Source organism: Lampetra planeri, chromosome 54, assembly GCF_965212315.1.
Source record: "Lampetra planeri chromosome 54, kcLamPlan1.2.h2, whole genome shotgun sequence".
Classification (NCBI taxonomy): domain Eukaryota; kingdom Metazoa; phylum Chordata; class Hyperoartia; order Petromyzontiformes; family Petromyzontidae; genus Lampetra; species Lampetra planeri.
Window position 1 is genome coordinate 3,660,147 of NC_136160.1, and position 27,952 is coordinate 3,688,098.

Genomic DNA, 27,952 nt, shown 5'->3' on the forward strand with positions numbered 1-27,952 from the left:
CAGGTAGGAACAACAGTTCCACACTGCCCACCAGGGATTATTTGTCCGTCTGTATGTCTGTCGCGCATAGCCACGCCCTCGATTTGTATTTCATAGAGCGCTTCGGGCGGGCTCAGCACCACGTGACGCGCCGCTTGCACCAGGTTACACGGATCGCACGAATGCGCTGTCCAACCAAGTTCCTACCTGCATACTCCGAAAAAACGTGTTAATCCATCGTTCTCCACATTAATAGTTGCAATCGGCTTGTTTACTTCACAATATATATATATGGATATTGAATATTAATTGCGAAATCTCAAAATACGGTTGCATTGGGAAATGCAAACGTTTATGTTCCAAAACAAAAACTTACATTTTCAATTTCTAAAAATATATCAAGCACAGGATTTGAACTTGGCACCCATTTAATGTTGTGATGGAAGAACAAGTCTCCTTAACACTTCTATAGAAGTCAAGCTCTATTACCAGGAAAATACTTGGATTATTAACCCGTAATGCACTCATGCAGAATAATACCATAAATATCTCAATGAGGCACCACTGGGATTTGAACCCAGGATCTCCTGTTTACTAGACAGGCGCTTTACCAACTAAGCCATGGCGCCCTATGTCGATTTGCTTTCTTTAGAGTGAAATCTAGAGAAGCCATTTTTTCTGTCACTGATTGGGGATTTTTTAACAAATTTAGCACCTTTAAGAAATGTGATGCTGAAAAATTATACTGCATTGAGATTGATCAAACGATTACCGTAATTCAGATGTGAGTTGGCTGAATCCTGAAGGTGAAACACTATTAATCCAACGTTCTCCACATGCATAGTTGCAATCGCCGTGTTTACTTTACAGATGTATATTTGGATATTGAATATTAATTGGGAAATCTCAAAAAACGGTCGCATTGGGAAATGCAAACGTTTATGTTCCAAAACAAAAACTTACATTTTCAATTTCTAAAAATAAATCAAGCACAGGATTTGAACTTGGCACCCATTTAATGTTGTGATGGAAAAACAAGTCTCCTTAACACTTCTATAGAAGTCAAACTCAATTACCAGGAAGTTACTTGGATTATTAACCCGTAATGCACTCATGCAGAATAATACCATAAAATATCTCAATGAGGCACCACTGGGATTTGAACCCAGGATCTCCTGTTTACTAGACAGGCGCTTTACCAACTAAGCCATGGCGCCATATTCTTCTATGGAATTTCTTAAGTTTCCAATCCCACTGGCAAATTCACAGAAACTCCGATAAAAATGTTGATGCATTCAAGAAATGTGATGCCTAGAACGAATATATTTTTGAGATTAGTTATGAATCATGGCAACATGTGACAAGGTGGCCGTGTGGTTAAGGCGATGGACTGCTAATCCATTGTGCTCTGCACGCATGGGTTCGAATCCCATCCTTGTCGATTTGCTCTTTTTAGAGTCAAATCTCGAGAAGCCATTTTTTATGTCACTGATCGGGGATTATTTAACAAATTTAGCACCTTTAAGAAATGAAATGCTGAGAAATTACACTGCACTGTGATTGATCAAATGATTACCGTAATTCAGATGTGATTTTGCTGAATCCTGAAGGTGAAACGCTATTACAGGTAGGAACAACAGTTCCACACTGCCCACCAGGGATTATTTGTCCGTCTCTATGTCTGTCGCGCATAGCCACGCCCTCGATTTGTATTTCATAGAGCGCGTCGGGCGGGCTCAGCACCACGTGATGCGCCGCTTGCACCACGTTACACGGATCGCACGAATGCGCTGTCCAACCAAGTTCCTACCTGCCTACTCCGAAAAAACGTGTTAATCCATCGTTCTCCACATGAATTGTTGCAATCGGCTTGTTTACTTCACAAGTATATATATGGAAATTGAAAATTAATTGGGAAATCTCAAAATACGGTCGCATTGGGAAATGCAAACGTTTATGTTCCAAAACAAAAACTTACATTTTCTAAAAATAAATCAAGCACAAGATTTGAACTTGGCACCCATTTAATGTTGTGATGGAAGAACAAGTCTCCTTAACACTTCTATAGAAGTCAAGCTCTATTACCAGGAAGTTACTTCGATTATTAACCCATAATGCACTCATGCAGAATAATACCATAAATATCTCAATGAGGCACCACTGGGATTTGAACCCAGGATCTCCTGTTTACTAGACAGGCGCTTTACCAACTAAGCCATGGCGCCCTATGTCGATTTGCTTTTTTAGAGTGAAATCTAGAGAAGCCATTTTTTCTGTCACTGATTGGGGATTATTTAACAAATTTAGCACCTTTAAGAAATGTGATGCTGAAAAATTATACTGCATTGAGATTGATCAAACGATTACCGTAATTCAGATGTGAGTTGGCTGAATCCTGAAGGTGAAACATTATTAATCCAACGTTCTCCACATGCATAGTTGCAATCGCCGTGTTTACTTTACAGATGTATATATGGATATTGAATATTAATTGGGAAATCTCAAAATACGGTCGCATTGGGAAATGCAAACGTTTATGTTCCAAAACAAAAACTTACATTTTCTAAAAATAAATCAAGCACAAGATTTGAACTTGGCACCCATTTAATGTTGTGATGGAAGAACAAGTCTCCTTAACACTTCTATAGAAGTCAAGCTCTATTACCAGGAAGTTACTTCGATTATTAACCCATAATGCACTCATGCAGAATAATACCATAAATATCTCAATGAGGCACCACTGGGATTTGAACCCAGGATCTCCTGTTTACTAGACAGGCGCTTTACCAACTAAGCCATGGCGCCCTATGTCGATTTGCTTTTTTAGAGTGAAATCTAGAGAAGCCATTTTTTCTGTCACTGATTGGGGATTATTTAACAAATTTAGCACCTTTAAGAAATGTGATGCTGAAAAATTATACTGCATTGAGATTGATCAAACGATTACCGTAATTCAGATGTGAGTTGGCTGAATCCTGAAGGTGAAACACTATTAATCCAACGTTCTCCACATGCATAGTTGCAATCGCCGTGTTTACTTTACAGATGTATATATGGATATTGAATATTAATTGGGAAATCTCAAAATACGGTCGCATTGGGAAATGCAAACGTTTATGTTCCAAAACAAAAAACTTACATTTTCAATTTCTAAAAATAAATCAAGCACATGATTTGAACTTGGCACCCATTTAATGTTGTGATGGAAAAACAAGTCTCCTTAACACTTCTATAGAAGTCAAACTCAATTACCAGAAAGTTACTTGGATTATTAACCCGTAATGCACTCATGCAGAATAATACCATAAAATATCTCAATGAGGCACCACTGGGATTTGAACCCAGGATCTCCTGTTTACTAGACAGGCGCTTTACCAACTAAGCCATGGCGCCATATTCCTCTATGGATTTTCTTAAGTTTCCAATCCCACTGGCAAATTCACAGAAACTCCGATAAAAATGTTGATGCATTCAAGAAATGTGATGCCTAGAACGAATATATTTTTGAGATTAGTTATGAATCATGGCAACCTGTGACAAGGTGGCCGAGTGGTTAAGGCGATGGACTGCTAATCCATTGTGCTCTGCACGCATGGGTTCGAATCCCATCCTTGTCGATTTGCTCTTTTTAGAGTGAAATCTCGAGAAGCCATTTTTATGTCACTGATCGGGGATTATTTAACAAATTTAGCACCTTTAAGAAATGAAATGCTGAGAAATTACACTGCACTGTGATTGATCAAACGATTACCGTAATTCAGATGTGATTTTGCTGAATCCTGAAGGTGAAACGCTATTACAGGTAGGAACAACAGTTCCACACTGCCCACCAGGGATTATTTGTCCGTCTGTATGTCTGTCGCGCATAGCCACGCCCTCGATTTGTATTTCATAGAGCGCTTCGGGTGGGCTCAGCATCACGTGACGCGCCGCTTGCACCACGTTACACGGATCGCACGAATGCGCTGTCCAACCAAGTTCCTACCTGCCTACTCCGAAAAAACGTGTTAATCCATCGTTCTCCACATGAATAGTTGCAATCGGCTTGTTTACTTCACAAGTATATATATGGATATTGAATATTAATTGGGAAATCTCAAAATACGGTCGCATTGGGAAATGCAAACGTTTTTGTTCCAAAACAAAAAACTTACATTTTCAATTTCTAAAAATAAATCAAGCACAGGATTTGAACTTGGCACCCATTTAATGTTGTGATGGAAAAACAAGTCTCCTTAACACTTCTATAGAAGTCAAACTCAATTACCAGGAAGTTACTTGGATTATTAACCCGTAATGCGCTCATGCAGAATAATACCATAAAATATCTCAATGAGGCACCACTGGGATTTGAACCCAGGATCTCCTGTTTACTAGACAGGCGCTTTACCAACTAAGCCATGGCGCCATATTCCTCTATGGAATTTCTTAAGTTTCCAATCCCACTGGCAAATTCACAGAAACTCCGATAAAAATGTTGATGCATTCAAGAAATGTGATGCCTAGAACGAATATATTTTTGAGATTAGTTATGAATCATGGCAACATGTGACAAGGTGGCCGAGTGGTTAAGGCGATGGACTGCTAATCCATTGTGCTCTGCACGCATGGGTTCGAATCCCATCCTTGTCGATTTGCTCTTTTAAGAGTGAAATCTCGAGAAGCCATTTTTATGTCACTGATTGGGGATTATTTAACAAATTTAGCACCTTTAAGAAATGGAATGCTGAGAAATTACACTGCACTGTGATTGATCAAACGATTACCGTCATTCAGATGTGATTTTGCTGAATCCTGAAGGTGAAACGCTATTACAGGTAGAAACAACAGTTCCACACTGCGCACCAGGGATTATTTGTCCGTCTGTATGTCTGTCGCGCATAGCCACGCCCTCGATTTGTATTTCATAGAATGCTTCGGGCGGGCTCAATACCACGTGACGCGACGCTTGCGCCACGTGACACGGATCGCACGAATGCGCTGTCCAACCAAGTTCCTACCTGCCCACTCCGAAGGAATTTGTTAATCCATCGTTCTCCACATGCATAGTTCTAATCGCCGTGCTTACTTTACAGATGTATATATGGATATTGAATATTAATTGGGAAATCTCAAAATACGGTCGCATTGGGAAATGCAAACGTTTATGTTCCAAAACAAAAACTTACATTTTCAATTTCTAAAAATAAATCAAGCACAGGATTTGAACTTGGCACCCATTTAATGTTGTGATGGAAAAACAAATCTCCTTAACACTTCTATAGAAGTCAAACTCAATTACCAGAAAGTTACTTGGATTATTAACCCGTAATGCACTCATGCAGAATAATACCATAAAATATCCCAATGAGGCACCACTGGGATTTGAACCCAGGATCTCCTGTTTACTAGACAGGCGCTTTACCAACTAAGCCATGGCGCCATATTCCTCTATGGAATTTCTTAAGTTTCCAATCCCACTGGCAAATTCACAGAAACTCCGATAAAAATGTTGATGCATTCAAGAAATGTGATGCCTAGAACGAATATATTTTTGAGATTAGTTATGAATCATGGCAACCTGTGACAAGGTGGCCGAGTGGTTAAGGCGATGGACTGCTAATCCATTGTGCTCTGCACGCATGGGTTCGAATCCCATCCTTGTCGATTTGCTCTTTTTAGAGTGAAATCTCGAGAAGCCATTTTTATGTCACTGATCGGGGATTATTTAACAAATTTAGCACCTTTAAGAAATGAAATGCTGAGAAATTACACTGCACTGTGATTGATCAAACGATTACCGTAATTCAGATGTGATTTTGCTGAATCCTGAAGGTGAAACGCTATTACAGGTAGGAACAACAGTTCCACACTGCCCACCAGGGATTATTTGTCCGTCTGTATGTCTGTCGCGCATAGCCACGCCCTCGATTTGTATTTCATAGAGCGCTTCGGGCGGGCTCAACACCACGTGACGCGACGCTTGCGCCACGTGACACGGATCGCACGAATGCGCTGTCCAACCAAGTTCCTACCTGCCCACTCCGAAGGAATTTGTTAATCCATCGTTCTCCACATGCATAGTTCTAATCGCCGTGCTTACTTTACAGATGTATATATGGATATTGAATATTAATTGGGAAATCTCAAAATACGGTCGCATTGGGAAATGCAAACGTTTATGTTCCAAAACAAAAAACTTACATTTTCAATTTCTAAAAATAAATCAAGCACAGGATTTGAACTTGGCACCCATTTAATGTTGTGATGGAAAAACAAGTCTCCTTAACACTTCTATAGAAGTCAAACTCAATTACCAGAAAGTTACTTGGATTATTAACCCGTAATGCACTCATGCAGAATAATACCATAAAATATCCCAATGAGGCACCACTGGGATTTGAACCCAGGATCTCCTGTTTACTAGACAGGCGCTTTACCAACTAAGCCATGGCGCCATATTCCTCTATGGAATTTCTTAAGTTTCCAATCCCACTGGCAAATTCACAGAAACTCCGATAAAAATGTTGATGCATTCAAGAAATGTGATGCCTAGAACGAATATATTTTTGAGATTAGTTATGAATCATGGCAACCTGTGACAAGGTGGCCGAGTGGTTAAGGCGATGGACTGCTAATCCATTGTGCTCTGCACGCATGGGTTCGAATCCCATCCTTGTCGATTTGCTCTTTTTAGAGTGAAATCTCGAGAAGCCATTTTTATGTCACTGATCGGGGATTATTTAACAAATTTAGCACCTTTAAGAAATGAAATGCTGAGAAATTACACTGCACTGTGATTGATCAAACGATTACCGTAATTCAGATGTGATTTTGCTGAATCCTGAAGGTGAAACGCTATTACAGGTAGGAACAACAGTTCCACACTGCCCACCAGGGATTATTTGTCCGTCTGTATGTCTGTCGCGCATAGCCACGCCCTCGATTTGTATTTCATAGAGCGCTTCGGGCGGGCTCAGCACCACGTGACGCGCCGCTTGCACCAGGTTACACGGATCGCACGAATGCGCTGTCCAACCAAGTTCCTACCTGCATACTCCGAAAAAACGTGTTAATCCATCGTTCTCCACATTAATAGTTGCAATCGGCTTGTTTACTTCACAATATATATATATGGATATTGAATATTAATTGCGAAATCTCAAAATACGGTTGCATTGGGAAATGCAAACGTTTATGTTCCAAAACAAAAACTTACATTTTCAATTTCTAAAAATATATCAAGCACAGGATTTGAACTTGGCACCCATTTAATGTTGTGATGGAAGAACAAGTCTCCTTAACACTTCTATAGAAGTCAAGCTCTATTACCAGGAAGTTACTTGGATTATTAACCCGTAATGCACTCATGCAGAATAATACCATAAATATCTCAATGAGGCACCACTGGGATTTGAACCCAGGATCTCCTGTTTACTAGACAGGCGCTTTACCAACTAAGCCATGGCGCCCTATGTCGATTTGCTTTCTTTAGAGTGAAATCTAGAGAAGCCATTTTTTCTGTCACTGATTGGGGATTTTTTAACAAATTTAGCACCTTTAAGAAATGTGATGCTGAAAAATTATACTGCATTGAGATTGATCAAACGATTACCGTAATTCAGATGTGAGTTGGCTGAATCCTGAAGGTGAAACACTATTAATCCAACGTTCTCCACATGCATAGTTGCAATCGCCGTGTTTACTTTACAGATGTATATTTGGATATTGAATATTAATTGGGAAATCTCAAAAAACGGTCGCATTGGGAAATGCAAACGTTTATGTTCCAAAACAAAAACTTACATTTTCAATTTCTAAAAATAAATCAAGCACAGGATTTGAACTTGGCACCCATTTAATGTTGTGATGGAAAAACAAGTCTCCTTAACACTTCTATAGAAGTCAAACTCAATTACCAGGAAGTTACTTGGATTATTAACCCGTAATGCACTCATGCAGAATAATACCATAAAATATCTCAATGAGGCACCACTGGGATTTGAACCCAGGATCTCCTGTTTACTAGACAGGCGCTTTACCAACTAAGCCATGGCGCCATATTCTTCTATGGAATTTCTTAAGTTTCCAATCCCACTGGCAAATTCACAGAAACTCCGATAAAAATGTTGATGCATTCAAGAAATGTGATGCCTAGAACGAATATATTTTTGAGATTAGTTATGAATCATGGCAACATGTGACAAGGTGGCCGTGTGGTTAAGGCGATGGACTGCTAATCCATTGTGCTCTGCACGCATGGGTTCGAATCCCATCCTTGTCGATTTGCTCTTTTTAGAGTCAAATCTCGAGAAGCCATTTTTTATGTCATTGATCGGGGATTATTTAACAAATTTAGCACCTTTAAGAAATGAAATGCTGAGAAATTACACTGCACTGTGATTGATCAAATGATTACCGTAATTCAGATGTGATTTTGCTGAATCCTGAAGGTGAAACGCTATTACAGGAAGGAACAACAGTTCCACACTGCCCACCAGGGATTATTTGTCCGTCTCTATGTCTGTCGCGCATAGCCACGCCCTCGATTTGTATTTCATAGAGCGCGTCGGGCGGGCTCAGCACCACGTGATGCGCCGCTTGCACCACGTTACACGGATCGCACGAATGCGCTGTCCAACCAAGTTCCTACCTGCCGACTCCGAAAAAACGTGTTAATCATCGTTCTCCACATGAATAGTTGCAATCGGCTTAGAATGTTAATTGGGAAATCTCAAAATACGGTCGCATTGGGAAATGCAAACGTTTATGTTCCAAAAGAAAAACTTACATTTTCAATTTCTAAAAATAAATCAAGCACAGGATTTGAACTTGGCACCCATTTAATGTTGTGATGGAAAAACAAGTCTCCTTAACACTTCTATAGAAGTCAAACTCAATTACCAGCAAGTTACTTGGATTATTAACCCGTAATGCACTCATGCAGAATAATACCATAAAATCTCTCAATGAGGCACCACTGGGATTTGAACCCAGAATCTCCTGTTTACTAAACAGGCGCTTTACCAACTAAGCCATGGCGCCATATTCTTCTATGGAATTTCTTAAGTTTCCAATCCCACTGGCAAATTCACAGAAACTCCGATAAAAATGTTGATGCATTCAAGAAATGTGATGCCTAGAACGAATATATTTTTGAGATAAGTTATGAATCATGGCAACATGTGACAAGGTGGCCGAGTGGTTAAGGTGATGGACTGCTAATCTATTGTGCACTGCACACATGGGTTCGAATCCCATCCTTGTCGATTTGCTCTTTTTAGAGTGAAATCTCGAGATGCCATTTTTTATGTCACTGATCGGGGATTATTTAACAAATTTAGCACCTTTAAGAAATGAAATGCTGAGAAATTACACTGCACTGTGATTGATCAAACGATTACCGTAATTCAGATGTGATTTTGCTGAATCCTGAAGGTGAAACGCTATTACAGGTAGGAACAACAGTTCCACACTGCCCACCAGGGATTATTTGTCCGTCTGTATGTCTGTCGCGCATAGCCACGCCCTCGATTTGTATTTCATAGAGCGCTTCGGGCGGGCTCAGCACCACGTGACGCGCCGCTTGCACCACGTTACACGGATAGCACGAATGCGCTGTCCAACCAAGTTCCTACCTGCCTACTCCGAAAAAACGTGTTAATCCATCGTTCTCCACATGAATAGTTGCAATCGGTTTGTTTACTTCACAAGTATATATATGGATATTGAATATTAATTGCGAAATCTCAAAATACGGTCGCATTGGGAAATGCAAACGTTTATGTTCCAAAACAAAAACTTACATTTTCAATTTCTAAAAATAAATCAAGCACAGGATTTGAACTTGGCACCCATTTAATGTTGTGATGGAAAAACAAGTCTCCTTAACACTTCTATAGAAGTCAAACTCAATTACCAGGAAGTTACTTGGATTATTAACCCGTAATGCACTCATGCAGAATAATACCATAAAATATCTCAATGAGGCACCACTGGGATTTGAACCCAGGATCTCCTGTTTACTAGACAGGCGCTTTTCCAACTAAGCCATGGCGCCCTATGTCGATTTGCTCTTTTTAGAGTGAAATCTACAGAAGCCATTTTTTCTGTCACTGATTGGTGATTATGTAGGGGTGTTAGAGAGAGAGCCCGTTATGCATGGCAGCCTATGGTAAACAAACACAGTAGGCGGGGCTACATGTGTGCACGAGCAGGTGCCCTCTGCGACGTCCGCGCCAGACACCCTGGGGGGTCGATTCGGTCATTATGATCCCCCGGGGCCCCACCCCTCAGGGAGGGGTTGGGTATAAAAGGGGAATGTATCGAAGGGCTCGAGAGAGTTGTGTTAGCTAAGAAGAGAAGACGGAAGACGTCCTAGATAGAGCCCTGGTCTCCGCCTGGCACGCCGTCCTTATCAGGACCGCGCAGGCTCGAGCCAGTGGCGTGGTACCAGAGCCAGAGCCAGTGCTGGTCTGGACTCTGGGTACCGGGCCCGACTGACCAGTGTCGGGCCAAGATAGCCTCCCCTAGCCCATTAGAGGAGGACTCAGGGGCAGGCTAGGGTTAGCCTAGAGGTGTGTCCTCAGATAGACGGGTGAGGGGGCCGATACCCCCTCAGTGTGTATGTCACAACGTGTGGTGTTAAATAAACAAGTGTGCCTCCAACTCCGATGTGAACGAGTCATAAGCGTTACTACATCTGGCGTCAGAAGTGAAACAAAGTACGAACATGGATACACGCCGGACGACTCGAGTCGGAGTACCAGGGGCGGAGGACACCGCTGCAGTTGGAGAGCCCGAGACGGCTGAAGATGCCATCGAGCGGCCGGGGCTGGGTGCAGCCACGCCACAGCAGCTGGAGGAAGGGGAGCCGTCGACGGAGGGGCTGAGACAGGCGCACGCGAAGCTGGCCGAGCTGCTGTACGCCGCAGCCGCCATGCTCGATAACATCACGCGGCTGGGGGATGCGGGACCGCCACGAGGTGACAGCAGCCAACGACCACAGCGCCTTCCCGCCATTTCAACGGAGCAACATTTTGAATCTCCCGCCATCGCCGCAGCTGCTGTTGAGGGCGTGGCCGCTCTAAGCATCGCGTCCAACGGCGGGAGTACAGTACCTGCCGCGTCACCACGGGTGCGACCGGCGATGCCATCGCTGCTTCGGGCCGACGCTGAGTCGAGTGAGGGAGACGAGGGAGCGCGATCGTCCTCTGCAGCCGCTGCCTTACATCAGCGACTGCCGCCGCTCAAAGAATTTGTGGGCGAGGAGGGCGACTGGGGCGGCTTCCAGCGGCGCTTCCTCGCTCACCAGGAGATGGCACAGTGGACAGACGCCGAGGCTCTCCGAGCACTGCCAGCACTCCTCGACAGCGACGCCCTCGCCACACTAACATCGGCAGCGAAGGAGAGGCGTTCCACGCTGCGGAAGGCGATGCAAGTGCTGTCCGCTGTGTATGGGCCACCATCGGACTGTCGTCAACTCTTTTACGATCGCCAGCGGGGGGCGAAGGAGTCGCCCCTGGCGTACCGTACAAGCCTCCTGGCGCTGGCGAAGGAAGCCTTTCCACGAATGGACGACGAAGGGATCGACGCCATGGTGACAGAGAAAATACTTTTGCTGGCGGACGACTTAGACATCGTCATTGTCGCACAGGACGATGCAGAAATGTGCTCCCTCCAAGCGGCCCGTCTCCTCCACGCAAACCTGTCCTCTCAACGACGGAAGGCCAGCAAGGCGGCGAGCGGGCGCGCCGTCGCTGCGGCCACCCTCCCGGCGGAAGAGGTTTGCGCCGTCAACCATCGACGGCAGCACGGAGCGGGAGCGCGGGAGGACCGGGCCGGTTCGAGCCATCTACAACGTCCATCGTCGCCACCAGCGCTTCCACGCTGCTACAACTGCGGCATCCGGGGCCACGTCGCCTCGGGGTGCCGCTCTCCTCGGCAGCGCGGGACGACGCCTCAACGGGACGCTGGCCCTCGTCACAAGCTCCACCATCATAATCCGGCGAGTCGCGGCACCCCTCACGTTTGGCCCACGCACACGCCCGTCGCACACTCAAACACCGCAGCGAAGGGGGGGCCAATATCGCGTACCATGGCACCAACACGCACCGCTCTGGGTACTCACATTGAACCCAGCCAGTGGTCCGTGTTGGCCCATCGGGTTGTAGCCGCGTCGTCGGGGTCGTCGGCCGTTGTGGGTCACATCGATGGGGTGGAGGTGCGCATCCTGGTCGATACAGGAGCATCGGCGACCATTATTTCGGAGTTGATTTATAACATTCTCCCTGTCCAGAGCCGTCCTTTGATGCCTGTTAATGTGCCATTCTTTGCTGCTAACGGGGGTTCACTTGGCATCATCGGACAGATTCGAGCCCAAATTTGTGTCGGGGATATTAAATTATCTGGGCCGATTTTTGTTTCCTCCTCGCTGGCGGTTCCGTGCCTGCTGGGGACGGATTTCCTGGCCAAAATGCCGATTAGGATATTAATCGACCAGGGATGCATTGAGCTCCCATCGGGCCGACGCATGGCGTTTTTGCCATCCCCCGCTACGAGCCGGACGGCGTTCGCGACGGTGCCGGCGTTCGTAGATAGAACGGTGCGCGTTCCTCCGGGGGCGCAAATGTTAATTCCTTTGAGACTTCGGCGGCCCTTCGCTAAGGGCATTGGGGCTCAAGGGGTTTTGCTGGGACCGTCTAGGGCCGGGGTCAGTGGACCTAATTTACTCCCGGCCCAGACCATAGTGAGAGGGGATGGAGAACCCTTCATCGCGGTCCTCAATGTGGGCTCGCAGACGGTGGTGGTCCCACAGGGGACCGTGCTTGCTCACGCAACGCCGGTGCCCTGTGACGAACCCGTCGCGAGTCATGTCGGCGCTGCCCCTGCACCGCGACCACATTCAGACAGCGATGAAGGGTGGCTCGAGGCGCTTTGCGCGGGATCGACGGACCTGTCAAATTTAGAGCGCCAACGTCTTAAGACACTACTGAGGGAATTTTCCGACGTTTTCAGTCGGGATAAATACGATTTGGGCTGCACTCATCTGCTGCGTCACCATATTGATACGGGTGACAGCGCGCCAATACGCCAAAATCCTTTTCGGTTGAGTCCCGCCGAAAAGGACCATGTCAAATCGGCTGTTGATGACATGCTAGCCGCCGACATAATTTCTCCCTCCAACAGCCCTTGGGGAGCGCCGATCGTCCTGGTTAAGAAGCAGGACGGTTCGTTGCGGTTTTGCGTTGACTTTCGGCGCCTTAATAAAATTACGGTTGCCGACGCATACCCGCTCCCACGGATGGACGAATCGCTTGACGCCTTGGCGGGAGCGCGATTCTTCTCCACATTGGACTTACTTTCGGGATTCTGGCAGCTTCCTCTGGACGATGATTCAAAGCCTAAAACTGCTTTCCGTACTCCGCACGGCCTGTTTCAATTCAACCGGTTGCCGATGGGCTTACACTCAGCGCCGGCAACTTTCCAGCGGTTGATGGAATTGGTTTTGGCTGGATTGCAATGGGAGTCGTGCCTGATTTATTTGGATGACGTCATTGTCTTTGGCAAAACTTTTGAGGAACATCTCCAGAGGTTGCGGGCGGTTTTCCTAAAGATGCGGGCTGCTAATTTGAAATTTAAGCCCCAAAAATGCCATTTGTTACGCGAGTCGGTGCGTTATTTGGGGCACATCGTGGGGCGCTCAGGTATTTCTACCGATCCCGCCAAAACGCAGTGTGTAAGCTCCTGGCCGACTCCCACCTCAGTGGGAGAGGTTAGGAGTTTTATTGGGTTTGCGTCGTATTATAGACGCTTCGTCGCTAATTTTGCGACTATCGCCAAACCCCTACATGCTTTAACATCTAAAGGGGTTCGGTTTTGCTGGGGTCAGGAGGAGGAGGCTGCTTTTTGCTCCCTTCGGGATGCTTTGGTAAACGCTCCTCCCCTGATTTACCCTGATTTTTCGAAACCGTTCTTGCTCGACACCGATGCGAGCAACACGGGTATTGGGGGCGTGCTCTCCCAGGTGGTTGACGGCGTGGAACATGTGGTTGCGTACGGCAGTCGGGTGTTGTCTCCAGCGGAGCAACGGTATTGTGTCACCCGTAGGGAACTGTTGGCAATTGTCCATTTCGTCCAACAGTATCGCCCATATCTGTACGGTCGGCATTTCACCGTCCGCACAGATCATGCGGCACTGCAGTACGCCCTGAGGGTCCAACAGCCATCGGGACAATTGTCCCGATGGTTGGAGGTCCTCCAGGATTACGATTTCCAAACCACATACCGTAAGGGCGTTCGCCACACCAACGCGGACGCTCTGTCACGCTTGCCAACCACCTCCGAGTGTGCATGCCTCCTGGGGTCTGGACGTTGCAGGCCTCCAGGCGACACATCGGTACCTGTCTTGGCGGCCGCCAACGACGACAATGCAATGGTTCCTAATTCGATCGAACAACAGGGCAAAGATTCCCTGTTGGGGTTGCCCGTCATTGAATGGGGGCGCCTCCAGATGGAGGATGTCTCCCTCCTCGGGTGGCGACGTCGCGTTGGCGGTGCGGCGGGGGGAAAAAGAGGTGGTTCCGACGCATGGGAAATGTGCCAAGGTCTGCTAATGCATTGGGACGGGAAGTCACGTCGACATCGGCTGGTTGTCCCTACTGGGTTGCGGGGTAGGGTGGTATGGGCCGCTCATGAGCGCCTCCTACACCTGGGGACCCAAAAGACTCTCGCCTTGCTGCAACTTGATTTTTACTGGCCTGGCATGACGAGGGATGTGGGGGATTTGTTGGGATCGTGCCCTCAATGTGCACAACGCAAACCGCCGGCACGGGAGTCTAACCCGCCCTTGCAATCGATCAAAGTGTCCAGGATAAACGAGCTGGTCGCTCTGGACATTTTGGGACCATTCCCCGCCACCCCCAGAGGGAATAGATATTTGTTGACGGGTGTCGAGTATTTTACACGCTGGCCTATGGCCTGGCCTCTGGCCAACCAGTCGGCAGCAGCCATCGTGGAGGCCTTTGTTCAGGGTTATGTCCTGGACAAGGGTGCTCCGGAGAGGTTGCTGACCGACCAGGGCAGGAATTTTTCCGGTAAACTACTCAGACAAGTCTGTGATCTCCTGGGCACAAAGAAAATTCGGACCTCCCCATATCACCCACAAACTGACGGGATGGTCGAACGGTTGCATCGCACCATCTCGTCCATGTTATCACAACAAGTTTCGGACTCGCAAACGGATTGGGACCTACAAATTCAGGGGGTCTTGGCGGCGTACCGGATGGCACCCCATGCAGCTACGGGGTTTTCTCCCTTTTACCTCATGTACGGCCGAGAACCAGACCCGCCTGTTCGTGCCCAGTTGCGGATCCCCGTGCCGCAGGGAAAAACTAATCTGGCTGACCATGTTAAATTTAATCTGGACAAATTGACCGAGGCACGGGATGCTGCAATGCAAAACTCTGACCTCCGTCAGAAGGCGAATGAGCGCCTCAGATTGAGTCGAGCGCACATACTGCAGTGGAAGCCGGGGGACAAGGCATGGTTGCACTGCCCCCAGGTGCCACTGGCAACCTCCTCTAAACTTGTGCGGCCGTGGCGGGGCCCTGTGGAAGTGGTGGAGGTGTTACGTCCGCAGTGCGTGCGCATAAAGTGGGGGAAGCGGAGATGGTTCGTGCACCCCTCTAGGTTAAAACCCTTCGCGGCGGTACACAATCCCACTTCACACGCGCGTGGCCAAACGTGTGGGGGGTCGGCCGACTCGCTGGGTCCGTCTCCGTCGCTCTCACCTAATGCCTTGCCGGCTGTGCCACCTTCAGGAGCATCAGGAGTGACGGGCTCACGCCCGATCACCCCGCCTGCGGATGCCAAGGGTCACGCGGAGTCGGATGAATGCTCACCCCAAGACGGACATTCGCCACCTGATGGTCCGCCACGCGGGGTTACCCCGTGTGAGGGGCCCGCTGCAAGGACGCGCGCTAAAATGCGCAAACTGTTGTGAGGCCGGCAAAATGTGTACATAGCTGTTGTGTTTATTGAGTGTTGTGTGGGTGGTGTGTTCCTCGCTCCTCGGATGTACATATGTTGGGTTCACCGTGTGTTGTGTGTGCGTGGTGGGTTCCCTGCTGATTGTATATAGGCTGTTTTTTTTACGGAATTCGTATTTATTCGGGGGGGTGCGACGGGTTGTTTCTCACCTTGCTGTTGCGTTCTTGTTCTGGTTCCTGTTATTGTTCAAAAATAGTGAGGCACACGCGCGGTCAGGGGGTGAAGGCACCTTTATTGTCAAATTTTTGTATGTTGGCAGCCGGGACGGCTGCATGCTATGCGGGGGGGAGTGATGTAGGGGTGTTAGAGAGAGAGCCCGTTATGCATGGCAGCCTATGGTAAACAAACACAGTAGGCGGGGCTACATGTGTGCACGAGCAGGTGCCCTCTGCGACGTCCGCGCCAGACACCCTGGGGGGTCGATTCGGTCATTATGATCCCCCGGGGCCCCACCCCTCAGGGAGGGGTTGGGTATAAAAGGGGAATGTATCGAAGGGCTCGAGAGAGTTGTGTTAGCTAAGAAGAGAAGACGGAAGACGTCCTAGATAGAGCCCTGGTCTCCCCCTGGCACGCCGTCCTTATCAGGACCGCGCAGGCTCGAGCCAGTGGCGTGGTACCAGAGCCAGAGCCAGTGCTGGTCTGGACTCTGGGTACCGGGCCCGACTGACCAGTGTCGGGCCAAGATAGCCTCCCCTAGCCCATTAGAGGAGGACTCAGGGGCAGGCTAGGGTTAGCCTAGAGGTGTGTCCTCAGATAGACGGGTGAGGGGGCCGATACCCCCTCAGTGTGTATGTCACAACGTGTGGTGTTAAATAAACAAGTGTGCCTCCAACTCCGATGTGAACGAGTCATAAGCGTTACTACAATTATTTAACAAATTTAGCACCTTTAAGAAATGTGATGCTGAAAAATTATACTGCATTGAGATTGATCAAACGATTACCGTAATTCAGATGTGAGTTGGCTGAATCCTGAAGGTGAAACACTATTAATCCAACGTTCTCCACATGCATAGTTGCAATCGCCGTGTTTACTTTACAGATGTATATATGGATATTGAATATTAATTGGGAAATCTCAAAAAACGGTCGCATTGGGAAATGCAAACGTTTATGTTCCAAAACAAAAACTTACATTTTCAATTTCTAAAAATAAATCAAGCACAGGATTTGAACTTGGCACCCATTTAATGTTGTGATGGAAAAACAAGTCTCCTTAACACTTCTATAGAAGTCAAACTCAATTACCAGAAAGTTACTTGGATTATTAACCCGTAATGCACTCATGCAGAATAATACCATAAAATATCTCAATGAGGCACCACTGGGATTTGAACCCAGGATCTCCTGTTTACTAGACAGGCGCTTTACCAACTAAGCCATGGCGCCATATTCTTCTATGGAATTTCTTAAGTTTCCAATCCCACTGGCAAATTCACAGAAACTCCGATAAAAATGTTGATGCATTCAAGAAATGTGATGCCTAGAACGAATATATTTTTGAGATTAGTTATGAATCATGGCAACATGTGACAAGGTGGCCGTGTGGTTAAGGCGATGGACTGCTAATCCATTGTGCTCTGCACGCATGGGTTCGAATCCCATCCTTGTCGATTTGCTCTTTTTAGAGTCAAATCTCGAGAAGCCATTTTTTATGTCACTGATCGGGGATTATTTAACAAATTTAGCACCTTTAAGAAATGAAATGCTGAGAAATTACACTGCACTGTGATTGATCAAACGATTACCGTAATTCAGATGTGATTTTGCTGAATCCTGAAGGTGAAACGCTATTACAGGTAGGAACAACAGTTCCACACTGCCCACCAGGGATTATTTGTCCATCTGTATGTCTGTCGCGCATAGCCACGCCCTCGATTTGTATTTCATAGAGCGCTTCGGGCGGGCTCAGCACCACGTGATGCGCCGCTTGCACCACGTTACACGGATAGCACGAATGCGCTGTCCAACCAAGTTCCTACCTGCCTACTCCGAAAAAACGTGTTAATCCATCGTTCTCCACATGAATAGTTGCAATCGGCTTGTTTACTTCACAAGTATATATATGGATATTGAATATTAATTGCGAAATCTCAAAATACGGTCGCATTGGGAAATGCAAACGTTTATGTTCCAAAACAAAAACTTACATTTTCAATTTCTAAAAATAAATCAAGCACAGGATTTGAACTTGGCACCCATTTAATGTTGTGATGGAAAAACAAGTCTCTTTAACACTTCTATAGAAGTCAAACTCAATTACCAGGAAGTTACTTGGATTATTAACCCGTAATGCACTCATGCAGAATAATACCATAAAATATCTCAATGAGGCACCACTGGGATTTGAACCCAGGATCTCCTGTTTACTAGAAAGGCGCTTTTCCAACTAAGCCATGGCGCCCTATGTCGATTTGCTCTTTTTAGAGTGAAATCTACAGAAGCCATTTTTTCTGTCACTGATTGGTGATTATTTAACAAATTTAGCACCTTTAAGAAATGTGATGCTGAAAAATTATACTGCATTGAGATTGATCAAACGATTACCGTAATTCAGATGTGAGTTGGCTGAATCCTGAAGGTGAAACACTATTAATCCAACGTTCTCCACATGCATAGTTGCAATCGCCGTGTTTACTTTACAGATGTATATATGGATATTGAATATTAATTGGGAAATCTCAAAATACGGTCGCATTGGGAAATGCAAACGTTTATGTTCCAAAACAAAAACTTACATTTTCAATTTCTAAAAATAAATCAAGCACAGGATTTGAACTTGGCACCCATTTAATGTTGTGATGGAAAAACAAGTCTCCTTAACACTTCTATAGAAGTCAAACTCAATTACCAGGAAGTTACTTGGATTATTAACCCGTAATGCACTCATGCAGAATAATACCATAAAATATCTCAATGAGGCACCACTGGGATTTGCACCCAGGATCTCCTGTTTACTAGACAGGCGCTTTACCAACTAAGCCATGGCGCCATATTCCTCTATGGAATTTCTTAAGTTTCCAATCCCACTGGCAAATTCACAGAAACTCCGATAAAAATGTTGATGCATTCAAGAAATGTGATGCCTAGAACGAATATATTTTTGAGATTAGTTATGAATCATGGCAACATGTGACAAGGTGGCCGAGTGGTTAAGGCGATGGACTGCTAATCCATTGTGCTCTGCACGCATGGGTTCGAATCCCATCCTTGTCGATTTGCTCTTTTTAGAGTGAAATCTCGAGAAGCCATTTTTTATGTCAATGATTGGGGATAATTTAACAAATTTAGCACCTTTAAGAAATGGAATGCTGAGAAATTACACTGCACTGTTATTGATCAAATGATTACCGTAATTCAGATGTGAGTTTGCTGAATCCTGAAGGTGAAACGCTATTACAGGTAGGAACAACAGTTCCACACTGCCCACCAGGAATTATTTATTCGTCTGAATGTCTGTCGCGCATAGCCACGCCCTCGATTTGTATTTCATAGAGCGCTTCGGGCTGGCTCAGCACCACGTGACGCGCCGCTTGCGCCACGTGACACGGATCGCACGAATGCGCTGTCCAACCAAGTTTCTACCTGCCCACTCCGAAGGAACGTGTTAATCCATCGTTCTCCACATGAATAGTTGCAATCGGCTTGTTTACTTCACAAGTATATATATGGATATTGAAAATTAATTGGGAAATCTCAAAATACGGTCGCATTGGGAAATGCAAACGTTTATGTTCCAAAACAAAAACTTACATTTTCAATTTCTAAAAATAAATCAAACACAGGATTTGAAATTGGCACCCATTTAATGTTGTGATGGAAGAACAAGTCTCCTTAACACTTCTATAGAAGTCAAGCTCTATTACCAGGAAGTTACTTGGATTATTAACCCGTAATGCACTCATGCAGAATAATACCATAAATATCTCAATGAGGCACCACTGGGATTTGCACCCAGGATCTCCTGTTTACTAGACAGGCGCTTTACCAACTAAGCCATGGCACCCTATGTCGATTTGCTCTTTTTAGAGTGAAATCTACAGAAGCCATTTTTTCTGTCACTGATTGGGGATTATTTAACAAATTTAGCACCTTTAAGAAATGTGATGCTGAAAAATTATACTGCATTGAGATTGATCAAACGATTACCGTAATTCAGATGTGAGTTGGCTGAATCCTGAAGGTGAAACACTATTAATCCAACGTTCTCCACATGCATAGTTGCAATCGCCGTGTTTACTTTACAGATGTATATATGGATATTGAATATTAATTGGGAAATCTCAAAATACGGTCGCATTGGGAAATGCAAACGTTTATGTTCCAAAACAAAAACTTACATTTTCAATTTCTAAAAATAAATCAAGCACAAGATTTGAACATGGCACCCATTTAATGTTGTGATGGAAAAACAAGTCTCCTTAACACTTCTATAGAAGTCATACTCAATTACCAGGAAGTTACTTGGATTATTAACCCGTAATGCACTCATGCAGAATAATACCATAAATTATCTCAATGAGGCACCACTGGGATTTGAACCCAGAATCTCCTGTTTACTAGACAGGCGCTTTACCAACTAAGCCATGGCGCCATATTCCTCTATGGAATTTATTAAGTTTCCAATCCCACTGGCAAATTCACAGAAACTCCGATAAAAATGTTGATGCATTCAAGAAATGTGATGCCTAGAACGAATATATTTTTGAGATTAGTTATGAATCATGGCAACATGTGACAAGGTGGCCGAGTGGTTAAGGCGATGGACTGCTAATCCATTGTGCTCTGCACGCATGGGTTCGAATCCCATCCTTGTCGATTTGCTCTTTTTAGAGTGAAATCTCGAGAAGCCATTTTTATGTCACTGATCGGGGATTATTTAACAAATTTAGCACCTTTAAGAAATGAAATGCTGAGAAATTACACTGCACTGTGATTGATCAAACGATTACCGTAATTCAGATGTGATTTTGCTGAATCCTGAAGGTGAAACGCAATTACAGGTAGGAACAACAGTTCCACACTGCCCACCAGGGATTATTTGTCCGTCTGTATGTCTGACGCGCATAGCCACGCCCTCGATTTGTATTTCATAGAGCGCTTCGGGCGGGCTCAGCACCACGTGACGCGCCGCTTGCACCACGTTACACGGATCGCACGAATGCGCTGTCCAACCAAGTTCCTACCTGCCTACTCCGAAAAAACGTGTTAATCCATCGTTCTCCACATGAATAGTTGCAATCGGCTTGTTTACTTCACAAGTATATATATGGATATTGAATATTAATTGAGAAATCTCAAAATACGGTCGCATTGGGAAATGCAAACGTTTATGTTCCAAAACAAAAACTTACATTTTCAATTTCTAAAAATAAATCAAGCACAGGATTTGAACTTGGCACCCATTTAATGTTGTGATGGAAGAACAAGTCTCCTTAACACTTCTATAGAAGTCAAACTCAATTACCAGGAAGTTACTTGGATTATTAACCCGTAATGCACTCATGCAGAATAATACCATAAAATATCTCAATGAGGCACCACTGGGATTTGAACTCAGGATCTCCTGTTTACTAGACAGGCGCTTTACCAACTAAGCCATGGCGCCATATTCCTCTATGGAATTTCTTAAGTTTCCAATCCCACTGGCAAATTCACAGAAACTCCAATAAAAATGTTGATGCATTCAAGAAATGTGATGCCTAGAACGAATATATTTTTGAGATTAGTTATGAATCATGGCAACCTGTGACAAGGTGGCCGAGTGGTTAAGGCGATGGACTGCTAATCCATTGTGCTCTGCACGCATGGGTTCGAATCCCATCCTTGTCGATTTGCTCTTTTTAGAGTGAAATCTCGAGAAGCCATTTTTATGTCACTGATCGGGGATTATTTAACAAATTTAGCACCTTTAAGAAATGAAATGCTGAGAAATTACACTGCACTGTGATTGATCAAACGATTACCGTAATTCAGATGTGATTTTGCTGAATCCTGAAGGTGAAACGCTATTACAGGTAGGAACAACAGTTCCACACTGCCCACCAGGGATTATTTGTCCGTCTGTATGTCTGTCGCGCATAGCCACGCCCTCGATTTGTATTTCATAGAGCGCTTCAGGCGGGCTCAGCACCACGTGACGCGCCGCTTGCACCACGTTACACGGATCGCACGAATGCGCTGTCCAACCAAGTTCCTACCTGCCTACTCCGAAAAAACGTGTTAATCCATCGTTCTCCACATGAATAGTTGCAATCGGCTTGTTTACTTCACAAGTATATATATGGATATTGAATATTAATTGAGAAATCTCAAAATACGGTCGCATTGGGAAATGCAAACGTTTATGTTCCAAAACAAAAACTTACATTTTCAATTTCTAAAAATAAATCAAGCACAGGATTTGAACTTGGCACCCATTTAATGTTGTGATGGAAGAACAAGTCTCCTTAACACTTCTATAGAAGTCAAGCTCGATTACCAGGAGGTTACTTGGATTATTAACCCGTAATGCACTCATGCAGAATAATACCATAAATATCTCAATGAGGCACCACTGCGATTTGAACCCAGGATCTCCTGTTTATTAGACAGGCGCTTTACCAACTAAGCCATGGCGCCCTATGTCGATTTGCTCTTTTTAGAGTGAAATCTACAGAAGCCATTTTTTCTGTCAGTGATTGGGGATTATTTAACAAATTTAGCACCTTTAAGAAATGTGATGCTGAAAAATTATACTGCATTGAGATTGATCAAACGATTACCGTAATTCAGATGTGAGTTGGCTGAATCCTGAAGGTGAAACACTATTAATCCAACGTTCTCCACATGCATAGTTGCAATCGCCGTGTTTACTTTACAGATGTATATATGGATATTGAATATTAATTGGGAAATCTCAAAATAGGTCGCATTGGGAAATGCAAACGTTTATGTTCCAAAACAAAAACTTACATTTTCAATTTCTAAAAATAAATCAAGCACAGGATTTGAACTTGGCACCCATTTAATGTTGTGATGGAAAAACAAGTCTCCTTAACACTTCTATAGAAGTCAAACTCAATTACCAGCAAGTTACTTGGATTATTAACCCGTAATGCACTCATGCAGAATAATACCATAAAATATCTCAATGAGGCACCACTGGGATTTGAACCCAGGATCTCCTGTTTACTAGACAGGCGCTTTACCAACTAAGCCATGGCGCCATATTCCTCTATGGAATTTCTTAAGTTTCCAATCCCACTGGCAAATTCACAGAAACTCCGATAAAAATGTTGATGCATTCAAGAAATGTGATGCCTAGAACGAATATATTTTTGAGATTAGTTATGAATCATGGCAACATGTGACAAGGTGGCCGAGTGGTTAAGGCGATGGACTGCTAATCCATTGTGCTCTGTACGCATGGGTTCGAATCCCATCCTTGTCGATTTGCTCTTTTTAGAGTGAAATCTCGAGAAGCCATTTTTTATGTCACTGATCGGGGATTATTTAACAAATTTAGCACCTTTAAGAAATGAAATGCTGAGAAATTACACTGCACTGTGATTGATCAAACGATTACCGTAATTCAGATGTGATTTTGCTGAATCCTGAAGGTGAAACGCTATTACAGGTAGGAACAACAGTTCCACACTGCCCACCAGGGATTATTTGTCCGTCTGTATGTCTGTCGCGCATAGCCACGCCCTCGATTTGTATTTCATAGAGCGCTTCGGGCGGGCTCAGCACCACGTGACGCGCCGCTTGCACCACGTTACACGGATCGCACGAATGCGCTGTCCAACCAAGTTCCTACCTGCCTACTCCGAAAAAACGTGTTAATCCATCGTTCTCCACATGAATAGTTGCAATCGGCTTGTTTACTTCACAAGTATATATATGGATATTGAATATTAATTGAGAAATCTCAAAATACGGTCGCATTGGGAAATGCAAACGTTTATGTTCCAAAACAAAAACTTACATTTTCAATTTCTAAAAATAAATCAAGCACAGGATTTGAACTTGGCACCCATTTAATGTTGTGATGGAAAAACAAGTCTCCTTAACACTTCTATAGAAGTCAAACTCAATTACCAGGAAGTTACTTGGATTATTAACCCGTAATGCACTCATGCAGAATAATACCATAAAATATCTCAATGAGGCACCACTGGGATTTGAACCCAGGATCTCCTGTTTACTAGACAGGCGCTTTTCCAACTAAGCCATGGCACCCTATGTCGATTTGCTCTTTTTAGAGTGAAATCTACAGAAGCCATTTTTTCTGTCACTGATCGGGGATTATTTAACAAATTTAGCACCTTTAAGAAATGTGATGCTGAAAAATTATACTGCATTGAGATTGATCAAACGATTACCGTAATTCAGATGTGAGTTGGCTGAATCCTGAAGGTGAAACACTATTAATCCAACGTTCTCCACATGCATAGTTGCAATCGCCGTGTTTACTTTACAGATGTATATATGGATATTGAATATTAATTGCGAAATCTCAAAATACGGTCGCATTGGGAAATGCAAACTTTTATGTTCCAAAACAAAAACTTACATTTTCAATTTCTAAAAATAAATCAAGCACAGGATTTGAACTTGGCACCCATTTAATGTTGTGATGGAAGAACAAGTCTCCTTAACACTTCTATAGAAGTCAAACTCAATTACCAGGAAGTTACTTGGATTATTAACCCGTAATGCACTCATGCAGAATAATACCATAAAATATCTCAATGAGGCACCACTGGGATTTGAACCCAGGATCTCCTGTTTACTAGACAGGCGCTTTACCAACTAAGCCATGGCGCCATATTCCTCTATGGAATTTCTTAAGTTTCCAATCCCACTGGCAAATTCACAGAAACTCCGATAAAAATGTTGATGCATTCAAGAAATGTGATGCCTAGAACGAATATATTTTTGAGATTAGTTATGAATCATGGCAACATGTGACAAGGTGGCCGAGTGGTTAAGGCGATGGACTGCTAATCCATTGTGCTCTGCACGCATGGGTTCAAATCCCATCCTTGTCGATTTGCTCTTTTTAGAGTGAAATCTCGAGAAGCCATTTTTATGTCACTGATCGGGGATTATTTAACAAATTTAGCACCTTTAAGAAATGAAATGCTGAGAAATTACACTGCACTGTGATTGATCAAACGATTACCGTAATTCAGATGTGATTTTGCTGAATCCTGAAGGTGAAACGCTATTACAGGTAGGAACAACAGTTCCACACTGCCCACCAGGGATTATTTGTCCGTCTGTATGTCTGTCGCGCATAGCCACGCCCTCGATTTGTATTTCATAGAGCGCTTCGGGCGGGCTCAGCACCACGTGACGCGCCGCTTGCACCACGTTACACGGATCGCACGAATGCGCTGTCCAACCAAGTTCCTACCTGCCTACTCCGAAAAAACGTGTTAATCCATCGTTCTCCACATGAATAGTTGCAATCGGCTTGTTTACTTCACAAGTATATATATGGAAATTGAAAATTAATTGGGAAATCTCAAAATACGGTCGCATTGGGAAATGCAAACGTTTATGTTCCAAAACAAAAACTTACATTTTCAATTTCTAAAAATAAATCAAGCACAAGATTTGAACTTGGCACCCATTTAATGTTGTGATGGAAGAACAAGTCTCCTTAACACTTCTATAGAAGTCAAGCTCTATTACTAGGAAGTTACTTCGATTATTAACCCATAATGCACTCATGCAGAATAATACCATAGATATCTCAATGAGGCACCACTGGGATTAGAACCCAGGATCTCCTGTTTACTAGACAGGCGCTTTACCAACTAAGCCATGGCGCCCTATGTCGATGTGCTTTTTTAGAGTGAAATCTAGAGAAGCCATTTTTTCTGTCACTGATTGGGGATTATTTTACAAATTTAGCACCTTTAAGAAATGTGATGCTGAAAAATTATACTGCATTGAGATTGATCAAACGATTACCGTAATTCAGATGTGAGTTGGCTGAATCCTGAAGGTGAAACACTATTAATCCAACGTTCTCCACATGCATAGTTGCAATCGCCGTGTTTACTTTACAGATGTATATATGGATATTGAATGTTAATTGGGAAATCTCAAAATAGGTCGCATTGGGAAATGCAAACGTTTATGTTCCAAAACAAAAAACTTACATTTTCAATTTCTAAAAAAAAATCAAGCACAGGATTTGAACTTGGCACCCATTTAATGTTGTGATGGAAAAACAAGTCTCCTTAACACTTCTATAGAAGTCAAACTCAATTACCAGCAAGTTACTTGGATTATTAACCCGTAATGAACTCATGCAGAATAATACCATAAAATATCTCAATGAGGCACCACTGGGATTTGAACCCAGGATCTCCTGTTTACTAGACAGGCGCTTTACCAACTAAGCCATGGCGCCATATTCCTCTATGGAATTTCTTAAGTTTCCAATCCCACTGGCAAATTCACAGAAACTCCGATAAAAATGTTGATGCATTCAAGAAATGTGATGCCTAGAACGAATATATTTTTGAGATTAGTTATGAATCATGGCAACCTGTGACAAGGTGGCCGAGTGGTTAAGGCGATGGACTGCTAATCCATTGTGCTCTGCACGCATGGGTTCGAATCCCATCCTTGTCGATTTGCTCTTTTTAGAGTGAAATCTCGAGAAGCCATTTTTATGTCACTGATCGGGGATTATTTAACAAATTTAGCACCTTTAAGAAATGAAATGCTGAGAAATTACACTGCACTGTGATTGATCAAACGATTACCGTAATTCAGATGTGATTTTGCTGAATCCTGAAGGTGAAACGCTATTACAGGTAGGAACAACAGTTCCACACTGCCCACCAGGGATTATTTGTCCGTCTGTATGTCTGTCGCGCATAGCCACGCCCTCGATTTGTATTTCATAGAGCGCTTCGGGCGGGCTCAGCATCACGTGACGCGCCGCTTGCACCACGTTACACGGATCGCACGAATGCGCTGTCCAACCAAGTTCCTACCTGCCTACTCCGAAAAAACGTGTTAATCCATCGTTCTCCACATGAATAGTTGCAATCGGCTTGTTTACTTCACAAGTATATATATGGAAATTGAAAATTAATTGGGAAATCTCAAAATACGGTCGCATTGGGAAATGCAAACGTTTATGTTCCAAAACAAAAACTTACATTTTCAATTTCTAAAAATAAATCAAGCACAAGATTTGAACTTGGCACCCATTTAATGTTGTGATGGAAAAACAAGTCTCCTTAACACTTCTATAGAAGTCAAGCTCTATTACTAGGAAGTTACTTCGATTATTAACCCATAATGCACTCATGCAGAATAATACCATAGATATCTCAATGAGGCACCACTGGGATTAGAACCCAGGATCTCCTGTTTACTAGACAGGCGCTTTACCAACTAAGCCATGGCGCCATATTCCTCTATGGAATTTCTTAAGTTTCCAATCCCACTGGCAAATTCACAGAAACTCCGATAAAAATGTTGATGCATTCAAGAAATGTGATGCCTAGAACGAATATATTTTTGAGATTAGTTATGAATCATGGCAACCTGTGACAAGGTGGCCGAGTGGTTAAGGCGATGGACTGCTAATCCATTGTGCTCTGCACGCATGGGTTCGAATCCCATCCTTGTCGATTTGCTCTTTTTAGAGTGAAATCTCGAGAAGCCATTTTTATGTCACTGATCGGGGATTATTTAACAAATTTAGCACCTTTAAGAAATGAAATGCTGAGAAATTACACTGCACTGTGATTGATCAAACGATTACCGTAATTCAGATGTGATTTTGCTGAATCCTGAAGGTGAAACGCTATTACAGGTAGGAACAACAGTTCCACACTGCCCACCAGGGATTATTTGTCCGTCTGTATGTCTGTCGCGCATAGCCACGCCCTCGATTTGTATTTCATAGAGCGCTTCGGGCGGGCTCA

At 44.1% G+C, this 27,952-nt stretch overlaps 1 protein-coding gene and 40 non-coding genes across 41 annotated transcripts in view; 15 read left to right on the forward strand and 26 right to left on the reverse strand.

Annotated features, from left to right (window-relative positions):
* Nucleotides 1–12,224, reverse strand: part of LOC144735177 (carbonic anhydrase 2-like) — a 527,023-nt gene extending 514,799 nt beyond the window's left edge. The window contains exon 1 of the mRNA XM_078617628.1: nucleotides 12,089–12,224. Coding sequence (XP_078473754.1) covers nucleotides 12,089–12,209 — 121 coding nt within the window. The 5' untranslated portion in view covers nucleotides 12,210–12,224. The remainder of the gene's footprint in view (nucleotides 1–12,088) is intronic.
* On the reverse strand, nucleotides 536–608 carry TRNAT-AGU (transfer RNA threonine (anticodon AGU)). The gene has a single exon. It is a non-coding gene; the product is annotated as a tRNA-Thr (tRNA).
* On the reverse strand, nucleotides 1,124–1,196 carry TRNAT-AGU (transfer RNA threonine (anticodon AGU)). Its single transcript has one exon. It is a non-coding gene; the product is annotated as a tRNA-Thr (tRNA).
* TRNAS-GCU (transfer RNA serine (anticodon GCU)) lies at nucleotides 1,339–1,420 on the forward strand. The gene has a single exon. It is a non-coding gene; the product is annotated as a tRNA-Ser (tRNA).
* On the reverse strand, nucleotides 2,132–2,204 carry TRNAT-AGU (transfer RNA threonine (anticodon AGU)). Its single transcript has one exon. It is a non-coding gene; the product is annotated as a tRNA-Thr (tRNA).
* Nucleotides 2,712–2,784, reverse strand: TRNAT-AGU (transfer RNA threonine (anticodon AGU)). Its single transcript has one exon. It is a non-coding gene; the product is annotated as a tRNA-Thr (tRNA).
* Nucleotides 3,300–3,372, reverse strand: TRNAT-AGU (transfer RNA threonine (anticodon AGU)). The gene has a single exon. It is a non-coding gene; the product is annotated as a tRNA-Thr (tRNA).
* On the forward strand, nucleotides 3,515–3,596 carry TRNAS-GCU (transfer RNA serine (anticodon GCU)). Its single transcript has one exon. It is a non-coding gene; the product is annotated as a tRNA-Ser (tRNA).
* On the reverse strand, nucleotides 4,315–4,387 carry TRNAT-AGU (transfer RNA threonine (anticodon AGU)). Its single transcript has one exon. It is a non-coding gene; the product is annotated as a tRNA-Thr (tRNA).
* TRNAS-GCU (transfer RNA serine (anticodon GCU)) lies at nucleotides 4,530–4,611 on the forward strand. Its single transcript has one exon. It is a non-coding gene; the product is annotated as a tRNA-Ser (tRNA).
* Nucleotides 5,329–5,401, reverse strand: TRNAT-AGU (transfer RNA threonine (anticodon AGU)). The gene has a single exon. It is a non-coding gene; the product is annotated as a tRNA-Thr (tRNA).
* On the forward strand, nucleotides 5,544–5,625 carry TRNAS-GCU (transfer RNA serine (anticodon GCU)). The gene has a single exon. It is a non-coding gene; the product is annotated as a tRNA-Ser (tRNA).
* Nucleotides 6,344–6,416, reverse strand: TRNAT-AGU (transfer RNA threonine (anticodon AGU)). The gene has a single exon. It is a non-coding gene; the product is annotated as a tRNA-Thr (tRNA).
* TRNAS-GCU (transfer RNA serine (anticodon GCU)) lies at nucleotides 6,559–6,640 on the forward strand. Its single transcript has one exon. It is a non-coding gene; the product is annotated as a tRNA-Ser (tRNA).
* TRNAT-AGU (transfer RNA threonine (anticodon AGU)) lies at nucleotides 7,358–7,430 on the reverse strand. Its single transcript has one exon. It is a non-coding gene; the product is annotated as a tRNA-Thr (tRNA).
* Nucleotides 7,946–8,018, reverse strand: TRNAT-AGU (transfer RNA threonine (anticodon AGU)). The gene has a single exon. It is a non-coding gene; the product is annotated as a tRNA-Thr (tRNA).
* On the forward strand, nucleotides 8,161–8,242 carry TRNAS-GCU (transfer RNA serine (anticodon GCU)). The gene has a single exon. It is a non-coding gene; the product is annotated as a tRNA-Ser (tRNA).
* TRNAT-AGU (transfer RNA threonine (anticodon AGU)) lies at nucleotides 8,931–9,003 on the reverse strand. The gene has a single exon. It is a non-coding gene; the product is annotated as a tRNA-Thr (tRNA).
* Nucleotides 9,146–9,227, forward strand: TRNAS-GCU (transfer RNA serine (anticodon GCU)). The gene has a single exon. It is a non-coding gene; the product is annotated as a tRNA-Ser (tRNA).
* TRNAT-AGU (transfer RNA threonine (anticodon AGU)) lies at nucleotides 9,946–10,018 on the reverse strand. Its single transcript has one exon. It is a non-coding gene; the product is annotated as a tRNA-Thr (tRNA).
* A 5,099-nt stretch (nucleotides 12,225–17,323) lies between the features above and the next one.
* Nucleotides 17,324–17,396, reverse strand: TRNAT-AGU (transfer RNA threonine (anticodon AGU)). Its single transcript has one exon. It is a non-coding gene; the product is annotated as a tRNA-Thr (tRNA).
* A 142-nt stretch (nucleotides 17,397–17,538) lies between these two features.
* On the forward strand, nucleotides 17,539–17,620 carry TRNAS-GCU (transfer RNA serine (anticodon GCU)). The gene has a single exon. It is a non-coding gene; the product is annotated as a tRNA-Ser (tRNA).
* Nucleotides 17,621–18,338: 718 nt separating this feature from the next.
* On the reverse strand, nucleotides 18,339–18,411 carry TRNAT-AGU (transfer RNA threonine (anticodon AGU)). The gene has a single exon. It is a non-coding gene; the product is annotated as a tRNA-Thr (tRNA).
* A 515-nt stretch (nucleotides 18,412–18,926) lies between these two features.
* On the reverse strand, nucleotides 18,927–18,999 carry TRNAT-AGU (transfer RNA threonine (anticodon AGU)). Its single transcript has one exon. It is a non-coding gene; the product is annotated as a tRNA-Thr (tRNA).
* A 142-nt stretch (nucleotides 19,000–19,141) lies between these two features.
* TRNAS-GCU (transfer RNA serine (anticodon GCU)) lies at nucleotides 19,142–19,223 on the forward strand. The gene has a single exon. It is a non-coding gene; the product is annotated as a tRNA-Ser (tRNA).
* A 717-nt stretch (nucleotides 19,224–19,940) lies between these two features.
* Nucleotides 19,941–20,013, reverse strand: TRNAT-AGU (transfer RNA threonine (anticodon AGU)). The gene has a single exon. It is a non-coding gene; the product is annotated as a tRNA-Thr (tRNA).
* Nucleotides 20,014–20,528: 515 nt separating this feature from the next.
* TRNAT-AGU (transfer RNA threonine (anticodon AGU)) lies at nucleotides 20,529–20,601 on the reverse strand. Its single transcript has one exon. It is a non-coding gene; the product is annotated as a tRNA-Thr (tRNA).
* Nucleotides 20,602–20,743: 142 nt separating this feature from the next.
* TRNAS-GCU (transfer RNA serine (anticodon GCU)) lies at nucleotides 20,744–20,825 on the forward strand. Its single transcript has one exon. It is a non-coding gene; the product is annotated as a tRNA-Ser (tRNA).
* Nucleotides 20,826–21,542: 717 nt separating this feature from the next.
* On the reverse strand, nucleotides 21,543–21,615 carry TRNAT-AGU (transfer RNA threonine (anticodon AGU)). The gene has a single exon. It is a non-coding gene; the product is annotated as a tRNA-Thr (tRNA).
* A 142-nt stretch (nucleotides 21,616–21,757) lies between these two features.
* Nucleotides 21,758–21,839, forward strand: TRNAS-GCU (transfer RNA serine (anticodon GCU)). The gene has a single exon. It is a non-coding gene; the product is annotated as a tRNA-Ser (tRNA).
* Nucleotides 21,840–22,555: 716 nt separating this feature from the next.
* Nucleotides 22,556–22,628, reverse strand: TRNAI-AAU (transfer RNA isoleucine (anticodon AAU)). Its single transcript has one exon. It is a non-coding gene; the product is annotated as a tRNA-Ile (tRNA).
* A 514-nt stretch (nucleotides 22,629–23,142) lies between these two features.
* Nucleotides 23,143–23,215, reverse strand: TRNAT-AGU (transfer RNA threonine (anticodon AGU)). The gene has a single exon. It is a non-coding gene; the product is annotated as a tRNA-Thr (tRNA).
* A 142-nt stretch (nucleotides 23,216–23,357) lies between these two features.
* On the forward strand, nucleotides 23,358–23,439 carry TRNAS-GCU (transfer RNA serine (anticodon GCU)). Its single transcript has one exon. It is a non-coding gene; the product is annotated as a tRNA-Ser (tRNA).
* Nucleotides 23,440–24,157: 718 nt separating this feature from the next.
* TRNAT-AGU (transfer RNA threonine (anticodon AGU)) lies at nucleotides 24,158–24,230 on the reverse strand. The gene has a single exon. It is a non-coding gene; the product is annotated as a tRNA-Thr (tRNA).
* A 515-nt stretch (nucleotides 24,231–24,745) lies between these two features.
* On the reverse strand, nucleotides 24,746–24,818 carry TRNAT-AGU (transfer RNA threonine (anticodon AGU)). The gene has a single exon. It is a non-coding gene; the product is annotated as a tRNA-Thr (tRNA).
* A 142-nt stretch (nucleotides 24,819–24,960) lies between these two features.
* TRNAS-GCU (transfer RNA serine (anticodon GCU)) lies at nucleotides 24,961–25,042 on the forward strand. The gene has a single exon. It is a non-coding gene; the product is annotated as a tRNA-Ser (tRNA).
* A 716-nt stretch (nucleotides 25,043–25,758) lies between these two features.
* TRNAT-AGU (transfer RNA threonine (anticodon AGU)) lies at nucleotides 25,759–25,831 on the reverse strand. Its single transcript has one exon. It is a non-coding gene; the product is annotated as a tRNA-Thr (tRNA).
* Nucleotides 25,832–26,345: 514 nt separating this feature from the next.
* Nucleotides 26,346–26,418, reverse strand: TRNAT-AGU (transfer RNA threonine (anticodon AGU)). Its single transcript has one exon. It is a non-coding gene; the product is annotated as a tRNA-Thr (tRNA).
* Nucleotides 26,419–26,560: 142 nt separating this feature from the next.
* TRNAS-GCU (transfer RNA serine (anticodon GCU)) lies at nucleotides 26,561–26,642 on the forward strand. The gene has a single exon. It is a non-coding gene; the product is annotated as a tRNA-Ser (tRNA).
* A 716-nt stretch (nucleotides 26,643–27,358) lies between these two features.
* Nucleotides 27,359–27,431, reverse strand: TRNAT-AGU (transfer RNA threonine (anticodon AGU)). The gene has a single exon. It is a non-coding gene; the product is annotated as a tRNA-Thr (tRNA).
* A 142-nt stretch (nucleotides 27,432–27,573) lies between these two features.
* On the forward strand, nucleotides 27,574–27,655 carry TRNAS-GCU (transfer RNA serine (anticodon GCU)). Its single transcript has one exon. It is a non-coding gene; the product is annotated as a tRNA-Ser (tRNA).
* The last annotated feature ends 297 nt before the right edge of the window (nucleotides 27,656–27,952 follow it).